The sequence below is a fragment of the Erigeron canadensis genome, chromosome 1 (assembly GCF_010389155.1).
Source record: "Erigeron canadensis isolate Cc75 chromosome 1, C_canadensis_v1, whole genome shotgun sequence".
Lineage (NCBI taxonomy): Eukaryota > Viridiplantae > Streptophyta > Magnoliopsida > Asterales > Asteraceae > Erigeron > Erigeron canadensis.
This window is the reverse complement of record NC_057761.1, coordinates 56,202,738-56,224,378: the sequence shown is the minus strand read 5'-3', so window position 1 is coordinate 56,224,378 and position 21,641 is coordinate 56,202,738. Positions and strand designations below refer to the sequence as shown.

Sequence of the window (21,641 nt, the reverse complement as noted above, 5' to 3'; positions counted from 1 at the left end):
ACTCGTCGGCGATGACCTTACCCTATTCAAAAATGTTTGGATGTGTACTTCGAATCTAAAATATACCCATATCATCGATCTGTCTTCCAGCCTAATATATGATGATATTGACATAACACTATAACAGCATCATCAAAAGAAATTTATCTCCAAAGTAAAAATTGAGATGATGACTTAGAGTACGAGCGAGTACAAGTTACAAGAACTTATCAGTTATCACAGTATTATTAATAAAAATTAAATGATTTTTTAATATGTCGACTACTCATAAAAGATACGAGTAATATTTTATGACAACAAAATCTTCCACATGATTCTTTTTGTTGTTGATTGTTCCTTGGAGGAATAATTTTAATATTATGTACGAGAAATTTACTAAGGGGGTGTTTGGGTCTTTGGGATTAGACTAATTCTTAAATTATTTTTAAAGGTGAATTTCGTTGAAAATTTCGTGTTGCGATTTGACAGCGAGATCTAGCATACGTTGTCCTAACCGGATCCGCGCTAGAGAGCTCCCTCGAAGGAGAAATGTCTATTTCAAATACCCGATGGGAGAAAACCCCCTACTAATCCGTCCGAAGGGACGACAACCCAAGCCAAACCCTCATAAAAGGACTTCTTTATGTCCTCCCCAAGGCTTGAACACAAAACCTTATGTATGGGAATGGTCTTTCAACTATTTAGCTAATGCTCAAGGACAGACTAGTTGTTAAATAAATCACTATTATAGATGCATGGAGTGGATCTTAACAAAATAAATTATTGTATAACCTTTTTTTTTTTAAAAATTAAAAAGCGTTTCTCAATTATGTGTTAGATCATACTTGGTTGAATTCATTTCAGAAGTAAATAATACATATAATTTCATATGTAAGAAAACGCTGCAAACAAGTAAAAACAAATGGTATTGGTGTCGTTCAGTGATGGTGTTACTTCATGTTAATTAAGTTTAGAATAGGAGAGGGGAAAAGAAAGTGGTTCTTATGCTCTATATAAATTCAGTATGATCTGGAGTATGGACGATAACTTACCAGATTCATTATAAAAAAAGGGTCCTGGGGATCCTTTACTTCAAAGTTTATTATATATATAAAAAAAATATAAAAAAAAAGGTACTAAGGAACAACATAAAACTAAAGAGTTAATCCGAACCTAAGTGGCATCAGCCCACAAGACCAGGTTAATCATTTGCCATACAACGAGGGCAGCTACACTCAAATCCAAACCCATTAGATAGGATATTTTGTCGAGCCTCTCGATCCATGCTTGCATCAATGTAACATATCCGCAGCTCTTCACCTGCCATTGAAAACCAAAAACATAAAGATGGAGCTCTTTTATAGAGTCCGCATGAATTACAACATAGATGATAAATAGTTGCATATTCGAAACAAGAATGGTTAAAAGATTTACCTGCTTCAATTTCTCTCAGAGCTTTCAATCTTGCTTCCACATTTTCCAACCAAATTATGTGTGTATTGGGATCTATAGTAAAAAAAGTCAAGCAAGTGTGTCAAATATGTTTTCAAAGTATAATTAAGAATTATCTAAACCCTTTTTGCATAGACATGCTTGTTTCACAATGATACATTATATTTTCTTTAGCCAGTAACAACTTTTCATGATAAATGTGTAGCTTGTTTTAGAGGTGGCATTTAACCCAATTGCCTATGAATTGGTTGATACGGGCTATGTTTTACCTCTTAACAGTATAAAGCAAAAGCTTATAAGGAAACGGGTCAAGCAGCTAAAATCATAAAAGGAAACTGGTCAAACTAGTAAATATTGCCTGAGTTTTATAAATATTACACCTTATAGATCATTTGATTTAAAAAGTGGATTATTATTGCCATAGTAAAACTTACTTTAATTAACTTGACAATGAAAATATTGGACCAAAATATGTTTCAGATCAACCCCAAGAGGCCCATTGAGAATTGCACAAAAACTAAACCTTTTGCCGTTACCCAACCAACCTATTCTGCCTCTGCTGTTGTTTATAGTTTCATGTCCAGAGAACTTCTTACCACAGTCATGATTATAGAAAGATGGAAGCATATACACAGCATTGCCAACAGCAGCTTCTGATTCTACTGATGCAGCTGCGGATGCAAGCAGATCTTCATAAGAGCCTCCAGCCACTTCAATACGGAAGGCATTGATACGAATTCTAGCCAGTACTCCAGCATACCATTCGATGGTTAAAACTAAATGGCAAATTAGCAATTATTCAGAGTCATAAAAAAGTTATAATGCAATATGTTCAGGTTATTCACTTTTCAAAAACATTTTTCGAATTTGTAATTTGAAGTCAACGTGTATGATCCTAAATAGTCCAGTACTTTATAAATTCTATTGAAACTAAAGCTTATGATTTTCTACGGAGTAATATTTAACAACAAACTTGTAAACTGATTTTCTGTAATTTAGCTCCAAGTCCGGACAGATTATAATTTTAACTGACATAAGTAGTGATAACCATTATAAAATTACATGTTAACTGCTCCTCTTTGATGCCTGATTCCTCTAGGGCCCCTCTCAACAAACCAAGCTCCTCTTCCATCTGCAAAATGTCATCAACATAGCTACATAAGTCCAAGTCAATAATCATCAACAATATTGGGATATAGCAGCTTTAAGAAAAATATAATGGGATAGACAGAGAAGTGCAGATTATGCCTAGAAAACTATTTGAGGTGATACCTTCGACCCATTAATTATGAGTGGATTGATTTGGGTTGCGTTTCATTTTCGAATTAAATGGGTCCAAAGTCGCCTAAAGTGTATTTTAATGCATAGAACCTCCTAAATCATCTTATAAAAAAAAACAATGTAAAATCTGTAATCGTATGTGCCCACCTATGGGCAAATGAAACTAGTTAAAAGGAACACACCTTGCCATTGTTGCAGATACATGAAGCTTGACATGAGTAATATTTAGACCTTATATAAATACGAGTTGTAGAAACTTTATAAGACGGTATGAAGGCTTGTACCTGTGAGATCATTTCAGCAGACAAGTGTTCAGGTTGAAGTATGTCCAGACTATTTGCATCAAACTTTCCTGATATTACCATGCAGGCCAATCTTTTGGCAAGAAGTGGGTATTTTAAACCCCGTAATCTTGAAAATACAATATTGAAAGCAAAATCATAATCCAATTAATAAAAGTACACAAAGGCCATAGAAAAAGGAAGCTTCAAATGTAACAGGCTAAAGCTATGAAAATTGTAAGAGCATTAGGAAGATCCTTACTGACAATGCGCAACAAATGCTGACCAATCGGCTTCTTTTTCCACTTCATAAAAGTCCTAATAAAATCAACTAATCAGTAAGGGCTTCTAGGATATTATATAAAAGCTGAACCCATTAACTGAAATGTTAAGTGCCTAAGTCACGTACCAAGAGAAGGTCTTGTTTCTTAATCAATGTTGATTTCATGTTATAACGCAAATTTTCATGTAACCAACTGTATTTTATCAAAACACAGTAATATACTTCAAGTGTATAACATTCAAACACACCTTACCCTTCGTATGGAAAACCTAGGTTGTATTTTTTTTTATTTTTTTTTTTGACAATACAAGCCATTGCCTTTTCATATATTAATCCTCAAAAAGAACGTTACATCTCATCCAATGATACAACTTGGACAAACCCAAGTTTTATAGATACATATCTCCTCTAGGTTGGATTTTTTCATAACATAAGAATGTAGCCTAGTTGGTGTCCAGATTTAATCCCTTATCAAAGCCACTAAGTAAGCATGATTTATATAGTGTGGAAATTAGTGGAAAAAATCAAGTCTTTTTTTTACAGACCTAATATCAAACAGGTGGTGTGCAATGTATATATGAAACATTACATATACATACCATGGCTTGTTTCTTGCAATCTTCGCTGCAAAACAATACATTGGGTACCTGGGGATGTTTGGGGGAAGTATGTTTAAGGCAAAAGTAGCAGACTTTATGAATTAAAGAAAGAGATGGGTGAGAAACAAGTGGGTGGGCAGTGTGGATGAGTTCGCCTGGTTGAATGTTCCGAGTAGCGAATACACCACGACCCGCTGATTCGGTGAGTAAAACCTGGATGGGTGGTGGTGGTGGTGGTGGGCTAGACCGACTGTCGGTGGACAAGAACAAGAAGGAGGAGGAGGTCAGTTTCCTTGGCGGGAAAAACGTTTGTGCAAAGCGTTTGGAGCGAAGTAACGGTAACATATTTTGATCCAAGACTCTTTTTAGGAGTAAAGGTCTTCAATAAACAGAATGTTGCCATCATTAAATTAAAATTTAGATGCAAAATACTGAGATACAAACTGTGCATTGTACGAGCATTCCTAAGATATAGCTTTTCCGATATCATATTTTAAATTACTGGTATCATGAAAAACTGAAATATTTATTAGCATGACAACTTAACTGTCACTTAGGGTTTTATAGCCTAATAATCCCCACTTAACATAGATTTGGGACCAGACTAAAAAGTATATCCTGGTTAATTTACACTTAGTATAGATTAATCCTCAATTATAATTAAATTTTTTGTATGGTTGTAATCAAAAGAAAGTTTAATTTATTAATAATACGAAATTTCTTTCATTTTTTTAAAGCATACTAATACTTTGAAATTGGCCAATGGAAAATGAACCATATGATTGGTTTTTTACGATCGTCTTTATTTAGATCGAGATGAAAGATGATGTCAAAGGATACATGTGATGTTAAAAAATGTAAATAAAACGAACAGCATTAATATTAAATAAAGGAATCCCTATGGGGCCTAAAACCTATCCCTACTAATACTAGCAAATAACTATGATACGTTTAATCTTTGCATCTATCAATTAAGATAACAAAAACATTAGTACTCGGTCTTAAAAAGTTACATAGGTTGTTTGATTTGGCAACCAACCCTCTTATTCAAACAATGCCTGATGTGACCTGATGTGACAAAGGTTACCAACACATGTTTACTTACATAGATTATCATTAACTTGCTAATCATATAACTTATTACTACAATCAATCAGACTTGAGAAGTGAGAGTGTTCAGCAATTTTAAAGCAAATATCATGAAAGTCAACTTTTAATTACCACAAAATAAAAAACTCAGTTCAAACTCATCTCACCAAACAAGTAAATTCATAATACAGATGAGGTTCCAACTTTTTCCTTTCTAGATTCATTAACTAATAACGTTCCGGACTCCTGCTACTGCCTGGGCTGACATTCCTACTTACGGATCTGTATGGACTCCTTGAATAAGACCTTTCTCTGTACCTTCGTGCTCGAGGAGAGATGGACCTATTCCATATTAACACACAGACCAGACACACACGCTTATTACAATATCCAATCTTTCCCGATCATATTGAATAAAAGTAGCATTTTTAACCCATTAGCAATGATTTTATGTTTTTCTAATGAGTCAAACAGAGGTGGGCTGAAACATTCAAACAGCCCAGAGTGTATTTTTGATGCATAAAGTATAAAACCACCTCATATAGATTCTTTTTATTCCAAAAATTTTCAAACTAGTGATACAATATAGCTTTTGTAATAGTATTTGACATAAGTTATTTAATATGGAGTATCAGGTTAATAATAGAAGTGTGTCCCTGCTCCAACCAATAAAAGAAACTAAACTATTCTGCCCAGCCCATTTTGAAGTATCAACCCACCCCACATTTTTGCCACCTGTAATTCAGAAGCATAGATGAAAATAAACACATACCTGGAGCAGCCGTGTCGTCTAGGGGAAGGGGAATAGTAAACTGGACTGCGATAGCATGACCTTCTACGGCTGGGAGAACGAGAATAGCGAGAGGAAGATCCTCTACGATCATATGAACGTCCCCTGCAATGATCAAATTCACAATTTTACTTTTTTTTTTTTTGATAGGCAATCAAATTGACAATTAATCAAAGTTTTTCCTAACCCCGTATATATCCTTTTCATTCCAAAAATTTAATCTATTAAAACGATACAACTTTACAAAACATAGACTGTAATAATCTTTCACTAGATTAGTAATTTTGAACAGTGCGTCACGTAACCAGTAAAAGAATCCAAACCATTCGAAAACAACCCATTTAGACACATCAACTCAATCCCGCATTTTTTCCACCTCTGATTCTAAAGCATAGCGAAATATAAAACGCATACCTAGAGTAGCGGTCCCGCCTAGGGGAAGGAGAATAATAACTTGGGCTACGATAGTATGATCTGCCACGGCTAGGCGAACGTGAATAACGTGCAGAAGATCCTTTACGATCATATGAAGGTCCCCTGCCATGATCATATTCACACTTAATCATGGGTCGTATTGGTAAGTAAGAAGCTATCATTTCATTTCATCAGTTGTTGAGATTTAAAGGCAATGCAACAAACAATAATGACAACTAAATGCCACAAAACTTACCTGAAGCGTTCTCTTGCCCTCATTTCTGAAGGTTTCTTCCTATTTTCCTCGGCAAACACGACTGTGAGCTCCCTGCCAAGAAGTATTTGACCATCCATTTGATATTTAGCCTCAGCAGCATCATATGGGTCATGATATTGTACAAAACCAAAACCACGTGGCTCTCTGTAATACAAAATGCTAAAAGTGACTAATGTAATAATGTATAAATTCATAACATATATAAAGCCCGCAATCACACATACAAACAGCATATCTTTTCAATTATCTCAGGATGTAACCATACGCCCTATCTCTCACAGACATCATTTATATATACAAACTACACAAAAGGGAAAAGCTAAACATCGTAAAATTGCCTCCAAAATGTGGCTCGGCTGAAATTAAGCAAATATTGCTGCTAACCTTGTATAGTCAAGGTTATTGGGTGAAGTTCTTCAAGAATTGAACTTCATTATGTACTATATAATCAACTTCCTTCAATCTTCCTCTTTTTTTACTTCAATGGTGTCTTCAGCACTTTCAATTAAACCAATTACATAAAATATAATGCAATTCATAATGATACTTGAAAATGTTTTAATTAGGATGATCATTAGTTTCAAATAGTTGAAGACCTATAGCATGTTTTTATGCAGCTAAAACACCATTTGCTCACCCTGTATAATAGTCACGTGGCAAGTAAACATCCCTCAGATGGCCAAACTCTCCAAATGGTCCACGAAGATCTTCTGGCCTGCCGGAAAGAAATAAAAATCAAATTGACAGGTAGATATAGCCTGCTGGAAAGAAATAAAAATCAAATTTATGATTGACGGGTATATATAATTACATACGGAAGAACATGAAGAAAAGAGGGTGGGAGAGACAGTGTGGAAGAAGATACATCATTGTCCAATAAATTGAGATTGTAACAAACAGAATGAGGTCAAAGGTTATACTATAAAATTATGAAATTAAAAGATAACATAAACTTTAGAAAACCAACTTAAGTTTGCAAGTCCATTACAAACTTAAAGTCCCTCTTTTCGATTCTTCATTTTTGCCACGGTATGTGATTTTTTGCATTACTAAACACCCTAAGCGGAGTCAAATTGAGTTCTGCAAATGCGATATCACATCTGATCTTTTGGGGGATAAAATCATAATCCACTAAAGAAGGGCAATGATACTCGTACAATCACTTTGAATATAGTTACCAACATTGTGTAATAATCCGTTATACAGTATGCATAACTTATTCTATCATGTGGTAAATATCAAGGGAAATAATCACAAAAAGTGACTTCAATTCGTAATGCAGGAAATGAATTGCAATTTCTAATGTCATTATTTTATTAAAATATGGACCGAACAAGATGATATGCTACCATTACAAGAAAAGAGGGACACATCAAAATTAGAATAAAAGCATACCTACACCCGCGGCCAAGATTGCGAACCAAAAGACTAGTAGGAAGATCTCTAGCACCGTAACGACGACCCCTCTTTGGACTTGGACTTCGATGGTATCTTTCTGGTGATGGACTGTAACTGTAACTCCTGCCTCTCATTTTTCAACCTGCATATATATATATATATATATATTGTATGTATAAAATAAAATAATATACACATGTTATTTTATCTGCAAATTCCTTTTAATTTCATAGTAATTATATTATTATCCTTATCTTCTTTAATATAAGATTCATTCGCAAATACTGATTATCGAATTAATTTTAGAGAAAATATCAATAAAATCTAATCGATCAGACGCAAACGATTTCATAAATACAGTATAAATTCTATAATTATCGGAATTCTAGCATGCAGTAACAAAATATTGGAATCAGTAAACAGATAACAAATTACTATCATTAACGATTATTTGAGGATTAGAGAGAAAGGATCAAAAGAATACCTTTTTGGATTATTATAAAGATTTGATCGATGAGTACCTTTACTAATTATTTGCTTATGAATCAAATTCGATAAAAATGATGGATTTGGGGGTGATGTGGATTTATTTTGACAACTTTGTTTTCGAGAAGCTTCTATCTTACGAGACGGGTTGCCCGCGCGATGCAGCGATGATGGTGGTAACGATAAAGGTGTGGCTGCGGCAATTGTGGCGATGATGTCGGCGGTAAGGGTTAATATGGTTATTTAAGGATTGGAGAATCTATGTTGTAGTTTATTTTATTAAGAGTATTATAGGTATATAGATAAAGATGTTTAAATTAGTGAATAAATAAAAAGAGTAATATGATCATTTCAAGTTCTTAATTACTTAGAGGGGAAGGACAGTTTGCTTTACATGATAATATAGATAAGTTGTTAGTTGTAGTCCATGATGTTAATACTATTTCTTTTTAAGCCCTCAAACAATCTTATTATTCACAAGATTATTTCATCCCCTCATGTGTTTGTCCCATGCGATGAAAAAGGGCCAAAAAGAAAAAGATAAAGGATATGTGTCCGGTGTCCCTATGTTTGGCACAACTTCGATCTAGAGATGCGGTTAGGTGTTTGGGGATAGAATTAGGAGTTAGAGATTTTATTTCGCTCTTTTATTTAAAAGCTTTGATCTTAATTCTTAAAGAACTTTTTAGACTTTTAGTACTGTTTTGAGGCTAAGGTCACGTTTGGTTTATAGAATTTGATAAAATCTAATAAAATTAAAATTGAATTTCATTCCTTAGTGTGTTTGATTGTTTAAAATTAAAGGATTTCATCCCAACGGAATATAAGCATTCCATCATGTGATGAAATCTCCATTTCTTGGGGATTTCATTTTCTTATAAAAATAAAAATCATTATGTTAAATTTCATTTCTTCATATTATATTCTTTCTCAAAGTATTTTGTGAACCAAACACCAGGCTTTTAATCTATAATGCATACAAGGATACCATTTTAAAAATGACTTATTTTTAAAAGTCGATGCTTTTAAACTCCCAAAGCTTCTTGACATGCAGTCCCAAAATAAAAGTATGGGAGAACGATTATGCAGGTGCAGTACAAGTGCATATCCCATTAATACTTACACAAAACTTCAAACTATTATTTTTCATCGGTTCGATTTTACGGAGTGAAAATATGAGGAACAATAATTAAGGTTTTGTATTTAAATTAGATATATGGCATATAAGTCAAATAATCCAATCATAAGTCGGTAGAAAAACATATGTATGACAACACGAGTTAACAAAATTTTAAAATAGAAATAGATATTTAACACGAACCAATAATAGCATTTACGGTACCGCTAGGAAGGAATGGCAATGCCGCTTATTATTTTGGGAAGTGATATTCGTACCATTTGTTTTGATTGATGTACCATACTTATGTAATACTGGCTTGTACAGTCAGTTGTAAAACTTGTACATTGTGGTACATCAATCAGAAACAGTGGTACGAATATCACTTCCCTATTATTTTTGGTACCGGCATACCATACCGTCCACACCATTGACCCTCAAAGTTTATACGAGTATATCTTTTATTTTTAACGTACTATTACATGATTTAGAGGTATCGATTTAAATTATATCTTTTTACCTACTACATGATTTAGATTATCGGATGTAAAAAATTATGTCGATCAGTCGGTTGAAGGAAGGTCCAACAATCTCCGTAGAAAAACATATGTATCAAGACACGAGTTAAACAAAATCTTAAAATAAAAACACATATGTAACACGAGTTAAAAAAAAAACATATAATGTCCTTTGAATTTTCACTATACTGCAACCAAAACAAGTCAGCTATCATCAGTGCCACGTGGTTGGAAGCACTCCAATTCAATTGTTTCATCTATCATTGTCGTAGTCTGTGTGTGCCCTCATATAATTAATCTTGATCGTATATACCACTAGCTTGCAGGTAATATAATACATTGCCCCAACATTAAACGCCACTTTTTCACCCATACTCTCTATCTCTGTGTATTTGTGTGTGTAACATAAAAGCCCATTCTGTCTCATCTAACGCTCAAAAAAACTGGTAATAATTGCCTCTCATTTGATGTTTTCTTATGATTTATTGTTGAAATTTCCAAATGGGTGTTAAAATTTTTAATTTCTGATAGGAAATGTTTAGGTGGGTGATTATAATCGTGTATTTTGGTTTAGAATTAATTCTTGATGGCCTAAAATTTGACGACGATGTATTCCTATGACATCTTATGTTGATCAAATCGTATAATATATAGTGTGTGCATATGTATATGTTACGAGTATTTGTTAATTTTGCTGTTGTAGCAAGCATAACCTAAATCTTCCACTTTTTCGCACCTCTACCATTACATCATGCATTGAGCTAATACCTATGTCAAGGTGTCCAGCACTAGTTGTAGGATTCTTGTTTGGCACTTGGCTTACATACCTCGCACACCACATCACGCTCACTCAACATCACTAAATAAATATTTCAAAAATTGAAGTGGGGTCTACTCACACTCTTCAGGTCGCAACCGGCCTCATCCCCTCCCCGGTGTGAAGGTCACACACTCCTGTGTGTGCGATTGACGACTGCCATATCTTTTGCTCTTATCTGTTGTATTTAATTTCATTTAGCTATCTAACAGTCATTTATTAGTGGGTTCTTAAGCATGCATTTTTTGGCCTTTTGTAATGAATAAACAGCTATTTAGTGGGACCTTACATGAATATAAATCTAGTTGGGGAACAAAGATATGGATGTTTCACCTAACATTTTTTTACTATTAATGAGCTATCTTAAAAGTTGACATTCATGATCAAGTTATATTTTTGTTCTTAAAATGTCTATCTTTCATGTATCAGGATACTAAAGAAAAGATTGCTGATCTCATACATACCTAAAACCTCAGTTAATTTATGCAAATAATACTGCATTTGTAAATATCAATGACTTGACTCGCCTTAAATCCGTTATGAAATCGGTGATCCCAGAAAGATGGTTCTGCGGGGATCTTTAAGCTTTAACGAGAGGAAAATGGAAAGTGTCATTCCCCTTGACGTGTCCTCTTCTACAAAAGACGAAGCTTTGCCTGCAAAAACCTTTGATAATGTAATGCCAGAACCAAACTTACTTATGCCAGAATCCCCATTGCCCGAGCCCCTTACAAACCGTAACCTTGCAGCATTAAAGTTGCAGAAAACATATAAAAGTTTCAGAACCAGAAGACAGCTAGCTGATTGTGCAATACTAGTTGAACATAGATGGTTAGTACCTTTGTTATACTAAAACCGGGTACCAACGCTTATATGTAGATTACAAGATCTATGAAGTGGGGTTGCTGAGTTATTGATAGTATTTCGACCTCTTATTTTACAGGTGGAAGCTGTTAGATTTTGCTGTACTAAAGTGTAGCTCAGTATCATTCTTTGAAATTGAAAAACCAGAGACCGCTGTTTCACGTTGGTCAAGAGCAAGAACTAGAGCCGCAAAGGTACATATTTCTTACAGAGTTGCAGGTTTTGTTCCTATTACTTGTGATAGTGGAATAGGTTATGCCTCATCTCTAATGGATCAAACACGTAAAAAAATTGCTGATAAAGAAAAAGGTCAAAATGGCAGAACGGGTCTACTGAGTCGAAATTCACCTAAAGTGTATTTTTATATTCCTAATCATCTTATTCGTCCAATTTTAGGTTGGGAAAGGATCGTCACAACATGCAAAGGCGTGTAAACTTGCCTTACAGCATTGGCTCGAGGCAGTAAGTCTTTTTACTCTTGACGAATCTAATTTCTTTTTTTGTGATTATATCTAGTGATTATATTTCATTTTGTGGAAACAGATTGATCCCCGTCATCGCTATGGTCATAATCTTCATTTTTATTATGTCAAATGGCTTCATTGCCAAAGCAAACAACCCTTTTTCTATTGGTAAGTCTGAATCTGACCGACATAAAAAAAACACTAAAGGTGGCAATTTGGTTATACGTTATGCCTGTCTGGGTTGTGTATATTTCAAATAGTATATATTAATACATCCAACCTCTTGGATTGTTATATTCAAAAAACTACAATAATTTTTGTAATTACATTTGTCTTTGTAATCGTTATTAACACGTTAACTTTTCCGGATCAACCCAACCCGTACTGGTCCTTTTTAACTGTGAGTTGACCCATTACCCAACCCGCCCCACCCATTGCCACCTCAAAAAAATGCAGATCAAGTTGGCTAAACTGCACAGTTTATGACAACCCTAGGCTTGACATAGGGGAAGGGAAAGAAGTCAGTCTGGAAAAATGTCCACGCTTAAAGCTTCTACAACAATGCATCAAGTATCTAAGTCCTGTAAGTCTTGTAGATTTGTTTAAGCAGTTGTCATTTTCTTAAGCAGTACTCGTATATGCTAAAATCAACACAAGAATTCAACTTCTTTATATATTTCATTTTCAGATAGAACGGGAGGCTTATGAAGCTACAGTGGAGGATGGTAAGTTTATTTACAAGCTGAGCAGGAAGCTTATTGACACAAGAGCGGGCCCTACCAATGCCAAGTGGATATTTGTGCTTAGCACATCAAGTATTTTGTATGTTGGGATGAAACGCAAAGGTAAATTTCAACATTCAAGTTTTCTGGCTGGTGGAGCTACATTGTCTGCCGGACGATTGGTGATTATAGATGGAATTCTAAAGGTGTGTCTATATAATATCAGTGGGAGAATGGGCGGGTTGGCTAATGAGTCAAACCAGGTAACTTTTTGGTACCGGCGGAGATAGGTCCCCCAAAACTCTTTCCAATTTTCTTCATATTTCTGTAAAAATAGCTGGTGTCAAATTTTGATTTAAATGAGTATCTTATATGGCTTTCTTAATAAACGGCGTAGGATATTTTATGCATTACAAGTAGACACCCGGTGACGTTTGACCCATTTTTCTTTTATTTTTTACTTTACCCTTTTGACCTGATGAAGATATAATTTCTATCCAAAGTGACCATTCATAACCTGATGGTTCAAATTGTCATATCTACTTATAACTAAGATCCAGAATTACTCTTTAAGATTGTTAGGATTACAATCTTGAAATGTGGTTAATATTAGTTTCTTCACGTCAATAGGCTGTCTGGCCTCACAGTGGACATTACCTACCAACTGAAGAAAACTTTGATGCCTTCATGTTGTTTCTTGAGCAACACTGTATCAATGTCGAAACTATCAAGGTATGTAACTAGCATACTTAAATGATCAAGCATTCTAGTCCCTTGTACCTCATGCAATAAAAAGAAAAAAAAAGGTTGTATTATGCTCTAGATCATTTCTGTTATAATGGCCTATAACAAAAACGCTATTTATCATATGGGTGTGGCCGTGTGGGTTTTTGGAATTCAGTGGGCATTTGTATGTGGGTATTCAGAAAATGATCATAACATTCAATAATCAGAAGCAAATAATGGGTCTGAATTTTAAATTTAAATCAATGTTTTGCAAGATAGAGCTAGGATGTCTTTATGTTGTTTCAAGTTGCCATAATCAGATGCGGCAAATCTGGCTAATACAGTTTTGTTGCAACTCTACCTAAAAACTGATTATGCAACCAGGAAGCAGACTGGATATCAGAAGACATTCCCATTAATAAGATTATCAGTTCCAAATTGCAAATCTAATTATCTAAACACCATGTCACTACATTTTAAACAGATAAAAATCCTCATGATAGCCTAAAGATGGTTATTTATTCATATGTTTGAAAGTTAAAGATCTAAAAGGGGCATTTGTTATGCAGAAAAGCCCAGATGATGAGGAAGATGTTCCTGATGAGAAGGTGACCGGATACGAGATGCGAAATTGTGTATCCGAGCCTGATTTCTCTCGGGCTAAAGAAGAAACCGAACACAAATACTACAACAACAAAGATTCTAAACCACCAAGATTTTCCAGACATTCAAAGCCAAAAATCACATCGCTCGAAATCCCAAAAAAAGAAGATATCATTTTGGCTTTCAAGAAGAACGAACCTGAGACCAAACTTAACCCCGAAACCGAATCTGCTAGCTCCTCAGATAATGATGATGAAATCGCAGATGAATTGTTGTCAAGTATCAAACTCATGGTATCCAAGCGGAATCTTTTTGATTTTGGGGAAGAAGCATATGTTGATCCAATCCCACAAGAGAAGATTATGAATAGAATAAACTCACATAAAGAGAAGAAGTCTTTTCAGTTGGCTAAGCATCTTAGTTGCCAATGGTCAACAGGAGCAGGTCCGCGAATAGGGTGTGTACGGGACTACCCATCAGAGCTACAGTTACGAGCTTTAGAAGAAGTGTGTTCATCTGGGAGATTGAATTGTAGGAATGGTGGGAGTCGAGATAGAAGTGATAGAAGGAGGAAAAGCTATTCCATGGATAATGTAAGCTTTTTCCATATAGAACCACCATGAGAACATTTGATTTTGATTGAAATTATAAGAGAAATCTTGAAACTCTAGACTAGGAATTTCGGTATAGAATTTATTTTCTAATAATATGTGTGTTTGCCTATTTTCACTCTACTGATGACTTGTGAAATCCTGTTACAATAGTTTTGATCATTTTTGTAAGAACCCATCCCACATTAGTATGAGATAAAAAGTTTAAGGCCTTGTAAACTGAAAGTTGTGGGCTACTAATATCCTTTTGCTAAGGTTTCTAGTTGAACCCGAAGGGTACCCAAGTAGTACCTTGCTTTCAAGCTTTGGGGGCATTAGGCTACCAATATCCTTTACCATGGTTTTTATTTGAACCAAAAAGATATCCTAGTAGTCCATCATTTTCGACTTTGGAGGAGTTACAAAATCCATTTGATTTACTGATCCAGAGATCACTGAACAAGAAGTAAACTTTCATCTCTCTTTCGGATTAAAATATTTTACATTTGTAGTTCAGATAACTCTTACATTAAGCCTTCATTTGGCTGCACATCACTTAATATAATGAAAAATACATTACATATAGAAGAGTCCCAAAAAAATATAAATCAGATGAAAGGAAAGATAATGTACTCTGAATAGAATAGATTCCATACAAAACGGTAGTACGCTGCTATCGCCTCCTGTAAGATAACAAGCGGAAGTACTAGGATTGTTAGATCACGTATAAGATGCATGCAGCTTTCACTGCATGTAACACAACTCACTATAAAATATACTGATCTATAAACTCGTGATTGATATTTGGTAATTGAATTCTGAATTTTAAATGTGGCAAAAACAGGCGGGTCGATATAGGTATTTAAATACATGTTTAACATTCAGCTGGGTTGGAGCAAGTGGTTGGAGCCTTGTCTCTGGAAAGAGAGATCAAGGGTTCGATCTCATTCCCAACAAGGCTAGAGGTCCTTTTCTACCTTTGGTAGAACATGGAAGTAGGCAAGTAGCCTCTCTACCTTAGGTAGAGGGTAAGGTTGTCTACATCTTAACGTCTGTCATACACCGTCCAAGACAGTATTGGGACCCAAAACCGGCAGAAGACGAGATTGAGTGTTACTTATTTACAATTAAATGCATGTGTAATGATTTTTGAGAATTAGACCCATTTGACCAATTCAGTTTTTACCAACTTATATATAATTAGCCCATTTGACTACTAATTAAGTAAATTTGGAGTTGACTCATTTCCATATAAGTAGGTTAAAATTTCCACCTTTAATCTATAACAATTGTCACTAAGTATTACCTGGGTGTAATTCGCACGCTCAAGTACCCATGCCTGCATAAAATAGTTGCACGATGAGTTTCACAAAATGCATTGGTTCTCTACTTTCTAAACAGAAAATTGACACAATTTAATAACTAATTCACCAATACCATTTCTCACTTTTGTATCTTAATGTTATCTGTGCAAAGTTCAGCAGTTGAAAAGCAATTTATTTGATCTGAAAAGTTTAGTATCGCAGGTAAAGAGGGGTAAAACTACAAACCTGGTAAATCAAACAAGAAGCCAAGATGCTATGTATTGGTATCATTAAGCTGCTCCTGAAAGCCTGCATTTAGTAATTCACTATTTTAAAATGGATTCCAGTCCAGAAAAATGGGATATCAGATATTTGTTATTACTAGGGAAAATGATTAGAATATCAGATATTTATTTTTGAGTATTCTTGTTAGTGTATGTATTATTTAAAGGAGCGAATACTTATCCAGTAAGTCATTAACTCATTAAGGGTTTGTTTTCCCCATTAAACTCCCATATGTTGTTAGTTTGGGGCTTATATAAACAGACAATTGTATTCCATAAAAAATGAAAGTGATTTACACCTGAGGCATGTAGAGTGCTGCAACGACTGAACCAATATAATTGATCAGCAGAAGCCCAGACCCTAGTAATGCAATGTTTCTCACTCCAAGTTTTGTAGCAAAAGTAGAGATCTGAAACCTGGAAAAACGTATTCATGAATTACAGGAAAAAGAAATACCCAGTTTAGTGATTGCAAGATGGTCAATGAGTGGAAGAGCTTTAAATTTGATGTTTCAGAACTTACTTTCTGTCACCCTCTACATCAGGAAGATCTTTTGTAATGGCAATGACTAATGCAAATAACGTAACGAACGATGTGATAAAAGCCACTGGCGAGCTGTAGAAAACTTGAAATTATCAAAAAGATCAACCAAGGTGAGTTCTATATTAGATAAACTTAGCACAAAAATTGTCGCATTTGACATGATAGATGAATTAAGTAATGGGTGATGAAAACCATTTTTAGCCCTACACCACAAAACATGAATTAAGGTGTTGTACAGTATAATAATGTGAAGCATGTTTGGTGGTGTGACGCTTAAAAAAGGTGGTGTAATATGATACTCTATTCATCGAATATCTAGAATACCCTTCTTTAAAGACAGATACAGGAAGCTTGTGGACCCAAATCAATATGATTATGTTTAATGCATACAACCACCTTCTCTTATTCAAATGAACAGGATATGTTTGCATATCAACTCAGCCCAGCCCATTTCAATTTATATTTCTGCAGTAGAAAAGATTGCCCTTCTGGCCCTAACAGTTTTGATCTGTTACCCTTTTCACCAGCATTTTTGCCACTCTTTTCATGCGACAAAGGGAGTGGAACATAGAGTGAGATCTAACCTCCATTGAAATGTTAGTCCCAGGGCAGCTCTCACAGCATAATATACGCCAAAATTTAGAAGAAAACCTCTAACCTGAAGATGTTACATTGTTAGAATATTAGAATGCACAATCGATCATTCCTACTTGCAAATGTATAATTGATCTTTAAGGTTTGCTAATTGGGTTCGTCTTATGTGCGTAAGTATTTTCTATGACCACTGACTGAGTAATTAGCATCCAAAACCACTTGTTTTTAAAATTTAGCAAAAGCCAAAAGGAACATACAAGCTGGCAGAAATGGGTAAACAGGACACCAACTTGGGCCAAATCGTAGTGTTTGCTATCTTAGTATCTTGTGTTTTTTCCTATGTAAATTGTTCAATAGTGAAGTGTCAATTATGATAGTTTAACAAACTAATTACTTATATAAAAAAAAAAAGTACCGAAATTGTATTGAGGAGAAACAAAACATACTGTAGCAATGATAAGAAATGCAACAACGGGAAATCTCTTCATTCGAAGTGGTGGAACAGAATAGATGGTGCCCAAGAAAAGACCAAGACAATAAAGGGAAGTGATGAACGGGCCAAAGTTGATCCCAACAATAATAACGCCTAGTACTGCAAATGCTAACACTAAAAACCATGCTGACTTGACAGAAAGATCTCCAGCAGCAATAGGTAGATAGGGTTTATTCACCCTGGAAAATTAAAATGAAAGTCAAATAAAAATAAGACTCAAAGCTGTATTGAGGATTACTGGGTTTGATTATTAAAACTGATTATCTAATAATTGCAACTTGTGATAAGTTGTAGATGTGTGGACAAACAAATTCTGCTTAGGAGTTACGGGTCAAATTTTCAGTTGCATACCATATGCACCAAAACTGGATATCAAACAAAATCACCAATTTACTGATTCTTCACAAAATGTCTCTTACTTATTATCTCAAAACTGTCTGTTTATTAGTTCCCTAAACGATCAGAATATGTCAAACTCCAAAAACATCACATTGTTACAAATTTATGAATTCATACAGCAGTAACATACCCAGGCAGTATTTTCCACAGCACCTTTTATTACAACTAATGATTTGATTCTGAGTACTTAATATCACACTATTTAAAAAAACACTGTAATCTTTTGATGAATACACAGTATCAAAGATTTGATGCTTACTTATCAATTCCGATATCATATATCTGATTGATTCCGACTATATAACCATTCCCACAAATCAAAGCAGCAAGACCAGAAAATGCCTTGAACAACAGTGACCACCGAATTAGATTTGGATTTTCAAGCAGCGCTCTGGTTACTAATGACCTATAAAAAAAACAACGAAAACATTTATCCGTTTGGAAATCTTATGCTACAGAAGTCCCATAGGCTGCAAAATTTCCCTGTGTAGTCACGTCCTCCTTCATAAAGAGAGGTTTGCCTGCTTTATGTGGAGGGGATGCTTTGAATAAATTTCGTCGATTCATAACCCAACAAATGTTGTGACAATACATTGGTCTACAAATCATAAGTGAACCGTAAGTAATTGCTTAATAATTACTCACACAGATCCTAAGGCTGTTCCACGAATTGTGTGCGGCCTAAGAAATCTCCAAAATGCATCTCTAAATGCTTCAAACTTATTCACCGCTGGTTCAGACCCTGCAGCACCAACTTGACTACAAGCCTGTTCAGCCAAAATAGTATTTTGAGAAGTTTATTGTCACAAACACAAAGTCTAAAACTGTTTACACGATGGTGGGTTTACATCATAACTACATTAAAGCACTAGGTGTATATCTAAAATAACGTTCAATAACAGCAAATGCGTATACGCATATATGAAACCCGATATCATTAAATTTCCTATGAAGATAAAAATTAACACATACCCATATAAGATAAATCTTTTGAGAACAGTAAAGGTTGCAACTTTATCCCTTTTATACACCTAAAACCCTAAATTCAAGACTATATATCACATTTCTCAGTTAAATAAAATGCTTGCAAGAATCCCAAATCAAATAACAAAATTGGCAAAACATACAAGTGAAAAGAAATGATCAAGTGAATTAGCATTAAATTATGTACATATATTGATTAACTATGCATACCTTGATGCAAAATTGATTGGGACGTTTGTTGGAAAGGAGCCTTGATGAGCTTGTTTTGGTGGTAGTGTAGAATAAGCTGGTTCTTAAGAATATTTTATTGAATTGGTTGTAAGTTTTGGTAGTATTAACAATGGTTGGTGAATATGTGTTGTAATGTGAAGAAGAAGAAGAAGATGATGATGTAGCAAGATGAAGTCTCAGGGAAGAAGGTGAGAGTGATAACTCCATTAAAATGTGAGGGAGAGAATGAAGTTAAGTGCCTCCTGCTGCCTTTTTGTTTGGGCTTTTTGCAAGACTGCCCCTATAGTATTGTAAAAATTGTTTATCTGGTTTAAAAGATGTTATTTCCAATAACTCTTTTTAACTTCTAATCTCCTATTAAAGTAATTTCATTTCATTCTAATAAAAAGTAACCACGATGTCAGTTTTATTAAAGGTAGAATAAGACCTATAGCCTTGTTAAACATTAGAATTAAACCCATACCTCTGTTTCTAAAGACAAAGACTTTAACCACTTATCTAACTTAATTGGTTTAATATTTGTCGATTTTTGCCAAAATATTAGCCAGTCTTAACTTTGCCATGTGGCAATGATAAAAATTCTCAAAAGTAACATATTTTAGAGGTTGTAGTGTTGAAAAAGACTAATCGGCTCCTTTTGCTTCTTCCCAAAAGTCATCTATACTTCCCAGAAGATAATGTAATGATTGGATATATTAGTTTATTAAGGGTAAAATGGTAATTTCGTATGTTCAAAAAACTAAACTTTTTAACATGGCGGTATAATTTTTATGTAGTATTATCTAATATATATAAGTTTCCTCTCACATGATGTGTATTCTGTTTTGGCAAGAATTGGGTGCAACACATCCAAGGTTTCTTTAGTTTTGGTTAGAACAATAATGTCTATATCTTATCTCTTTTGTACCATGTTTTGATAAAAATTAGGTACTGTTATTGACTTATTGTTGTAAAATTAGTTTCCTCCATTATTATTATTTTATATTATTGTAATTTGTTAAATTATCTTTGTAATGATATATTAAAACTACCATTTATCAGACAAAAATTAAAACTAGTACTCGTATCTTATATAATTGTTATATATAACAATCGTAGAAGGCTTAAGAATAGTAACTTTTCCGTCTTTTTGGTTTCCGTTACGTAACTTTCATTTATTTCACTTCTGACACGAAACTTTTGTTTTAATTACTTTTTAAACTTTTGTTTTTTTAACTTTTGTCACGAAAGTTTCATTCGCTTTACTTATTATCAAATAACATTACTAAAGTTTTTTCTTTCTACTTTTTGCCACATAACTTCAGTTTCTTTTACGTTTGACACGAAAGTTTTGTTTTTATTTACTTTTTATACTTTTTTCTTACTTTTGTCATGAAAGTTTCATTCACTTTAATTTTTATCACATAACTTTACTAAAGTTTTGGCAAATTACTTTTTGTTAGATTACTTTCATTTCTTTTACCTTCTTTTACATAATTTTAGTTTTCTTAACTTTTGTCATACAAGTTTCATTTTATTTACTTTTTTACACATAACTTTTGGCCAATCAACTTTTGTCACCAGATTTTTGTCTTTTTTACAACATAACTTTTGATTTTTCAACTTTCATCAGCAAAGTTTCATTTTCTAATTCTTCTACCACATGACTTTAAGATTTTTAACTTTAGCCACAAAAATTTTATTTTTTTTTACTTCTTACCACATAACTTACGTTTTTTAAACTTTTGTCACCAAAGTTTCATTTTGTTTAGTTTTTGCTACATAAGTTATGTTTTTTTTACTTTAGCCACTAGCAAAACTTCACTTTCTTTACTTTTTGCCGCATAACTTTACATTTTTTAACTTTTGCCACGAAAATTTTATTTTCTTAACTTTGTTCTTTCAACTTTTGTTAGCAAAGTTTTTTTTTCTATACTTTTTACTACATAACTTTGAGTTTTTTAACTTTAACCACCAAAATTTCATTTCCTTTCCTCCTTACCACATAACTTGCGTTTTTTAACTTTTGCCATGAAAGTTTCATTTTCTTTAGTTTTTGCTACATAACTTTCAGTTTTT

At 34.0% G+C, this 21,641-nt stretch overlaps 4 protein-coding genes across 4 annotated transcripts; 1 reads left to right on the top strand and 3 right to left on the bottom strand.

Annotated features, from left to right (window-relative positions):
- Positions 1-1,016: 1,016 nt before the first annotated feature.
- LOC122585687 (histone-lysine N-methyltransferase ATXR4) lies at positions 1,017-4,232 on the bottom strand. Its single transcript, XM_043757809.1, has 7 exons — positions 3,876-4,232; positions 3,256-3,311; positions 2,997-3,123; positions 2,494-2,563; positions 2,028-2,207; positions 1,414-1,485; positions 1,017-1,299 (listed from the first exon to the last, which is right to left on the bottom strand). The coding sequence occupies exons 1-7, from the start codon at positions 4,218-4,220 to the stop codon at positions 1,181-1,183; spliced, it is 969 nt and encodes a 322-aa protein (XP_043613744.1). The 5' UTR covers positions 4,221-4,232; the 3' UTR covers positions 1,017-1,180.
- Positions 4,233-5,072: 840 nt separating this feature from the next.
- On the bottom strand, positions 5,073-8,431 carry LOC122608469 (serine/arginine-rich SC35-like splicing factor SCL33). The gene is made up of 7 exons (XM_043781577.1): positions 8,328-8,431; positions 7,841-7,985; positions 7,083-7,160; positions 6,425-6,589; positions 6,169-6,291; positions 5,737-5,859; positions 5,073-5,306 (listed from the first exon to the last, which is right to left on the bottom strand). Exons 2-7 carry the CDS (start codon positions 7,975-7,977, stop codon positions 5,192-5,194), a joined length of 741 nt encoding a protein of 246 aa, XP_043637512.1. The 5' UTR covers positions 7,978-7,985; positions 8,328-8,431; the 3' UTR covers positions 5,073-5,191.
- Positions 8,432-11,182: 2,751 nt separating this feature from the next.
- LOC122608209 (IQ domain-containing protein IQM6-like) lies at positions 11,183-14,889 on the top strand. Its single transcript, XM_043781299.1, has 8 exons — positions 11,183-11,612; positions 11,725-11,839; positions 12,042-12,107; positions 12,189-12,277; positions 12,605-12,692; positions 12,798-13,037; positions 13,462-13,563; positions 14,127-14,889. Exons 1-8 carry the CDS (start codon positions 11,344-11,346, stop codon positions 14,781-14,783), a joined length of 1,626 nt encoding a protein of 541 aa, XP_043637234.1. The 5' UTR covers positions 11,183-11,343; the 3' UTR covers positions 14,784-14,889.
- A 317-nt stretch (positions 14,890-15,206) lies between these two features.
- On the bottom strand, positions 15,207-19,808 carry LOC122607555 (homogentisate solanesyltransferase, chloroplastic). The gene is made up of 10 exons (XM_043780555.1): positions 19,563-19,808; positions 19,014-19,135; positions 18,628-18,774; positions 17,923-18,148; positions 17,467-17,540; positions 16,862-16,954; positions 16,638-16,755; positions 16,301-16,363; positions 16,057-16,089; positions 15,207-15,433 (listed from the first exon to the last, which is right to left on the bottom strand). The coding sequence occupies exons 1-10, from the start codon at positions 19,788-19,790 to the stop codon at positions 15,359-15,361; spliced, it is 1,179 nt and encodes a 392-aa protein (XP_043636490.1). The 5' UTR covers positions 19,791-19,808; the 3' UTR covers positions 15,207-15,358.
- Between the last annotated feature and the right edge of the window lie 1,833 nt (positions 19,809-21,641).

Excerpts from the sequence above, each read along its gene's own strand:
- LOC122585687 (XM_043757809.1), bottom strand. The coding sequence starts at position 4,220 with ATGTTACCGTTACTTCGCTCCAAACGCTTTGCACAAACGTTTTTCCCG. Across the intron at positions 3,124-3,255 it reads GCATTTGTTGCGCATTGTCA|ATTACGGGGTTTAAAATACC; the intron begins GTAAGGATCTTC and ends TGTATTTTCAAG. Across the intron at positions 1,486-2,027 it reads TTTCTATAATCATGACTGTG|ATCCCAATACACACATAATT; the intron begins GTAAGAAGTTCT and ends TTTTTACTATAG.
- LOC122608469 (XM_043781577.1), bottom strand. The coding sequence starts at position 7,977 with ATGAGAGGCAGGAGTTACAGTTACAGTCCATCACCAGAAAGATACCAT. Across the intron at positions 5,860-6,168 it reads AGGCGGGACCGCTACTCTAG|GGGACGTTCATATGATCGTA; the intron begins GTATGCGTTTTA and ends TGATCATTGCAG. Across the intron at positions 5,307-5,736 it reads AGACGACACGGCTGCTCCAG|GTCCATCTCTCCTCGAGCAC; the intron begins GTATGTGTTTAT and ends AATATGGAATAG.
- LOC122608209 (XM_043781299.1), top strand. The coding sequence starts at position 11,344 with ATGGTTCTGCGGGGATCTTTAAGCTTTAACGAGAGGAAAATGGAAAGT. Across the intron at positions 11,613-11,724 it reads ATACTAGTTGAACATAGATG|GTGGAAGCTGTTAGATTTTG; the intron begins GTTAGTACCTTT and ends CTTATTTTACAG. Across the intron at positions 13,564-14,126 it reads TCAATGTCGAAACTATCAAG|AAAAGCCCAGATGATGAGGA; the intron begins GTATGTAACTAG and ends TTTGTTATGCAG.
- LOC122607555 (XM_043780555.1), bottom strand. The coding sequence starts at position 19,790 with ATGGAGTTATCACTCTCACCTTCTTCCCTGAGACTTCATCTTGCTACA. Across the intron at positions 18,149-18,627 it reads TATGATATCGGAATTGATAA|GGTGAATAAACCCTATCTAC; the intron begins GTAAGCATCAAA and ends TTAATTTTCCAG. Across the intron at positions 17,541-17,922 it reads CATTTCTTATCATTGCTACA|GTTAGAGGTTTTCTTCTAAA; the intron begins GTATGTTTTGTT and ends TAACATCTTCAG.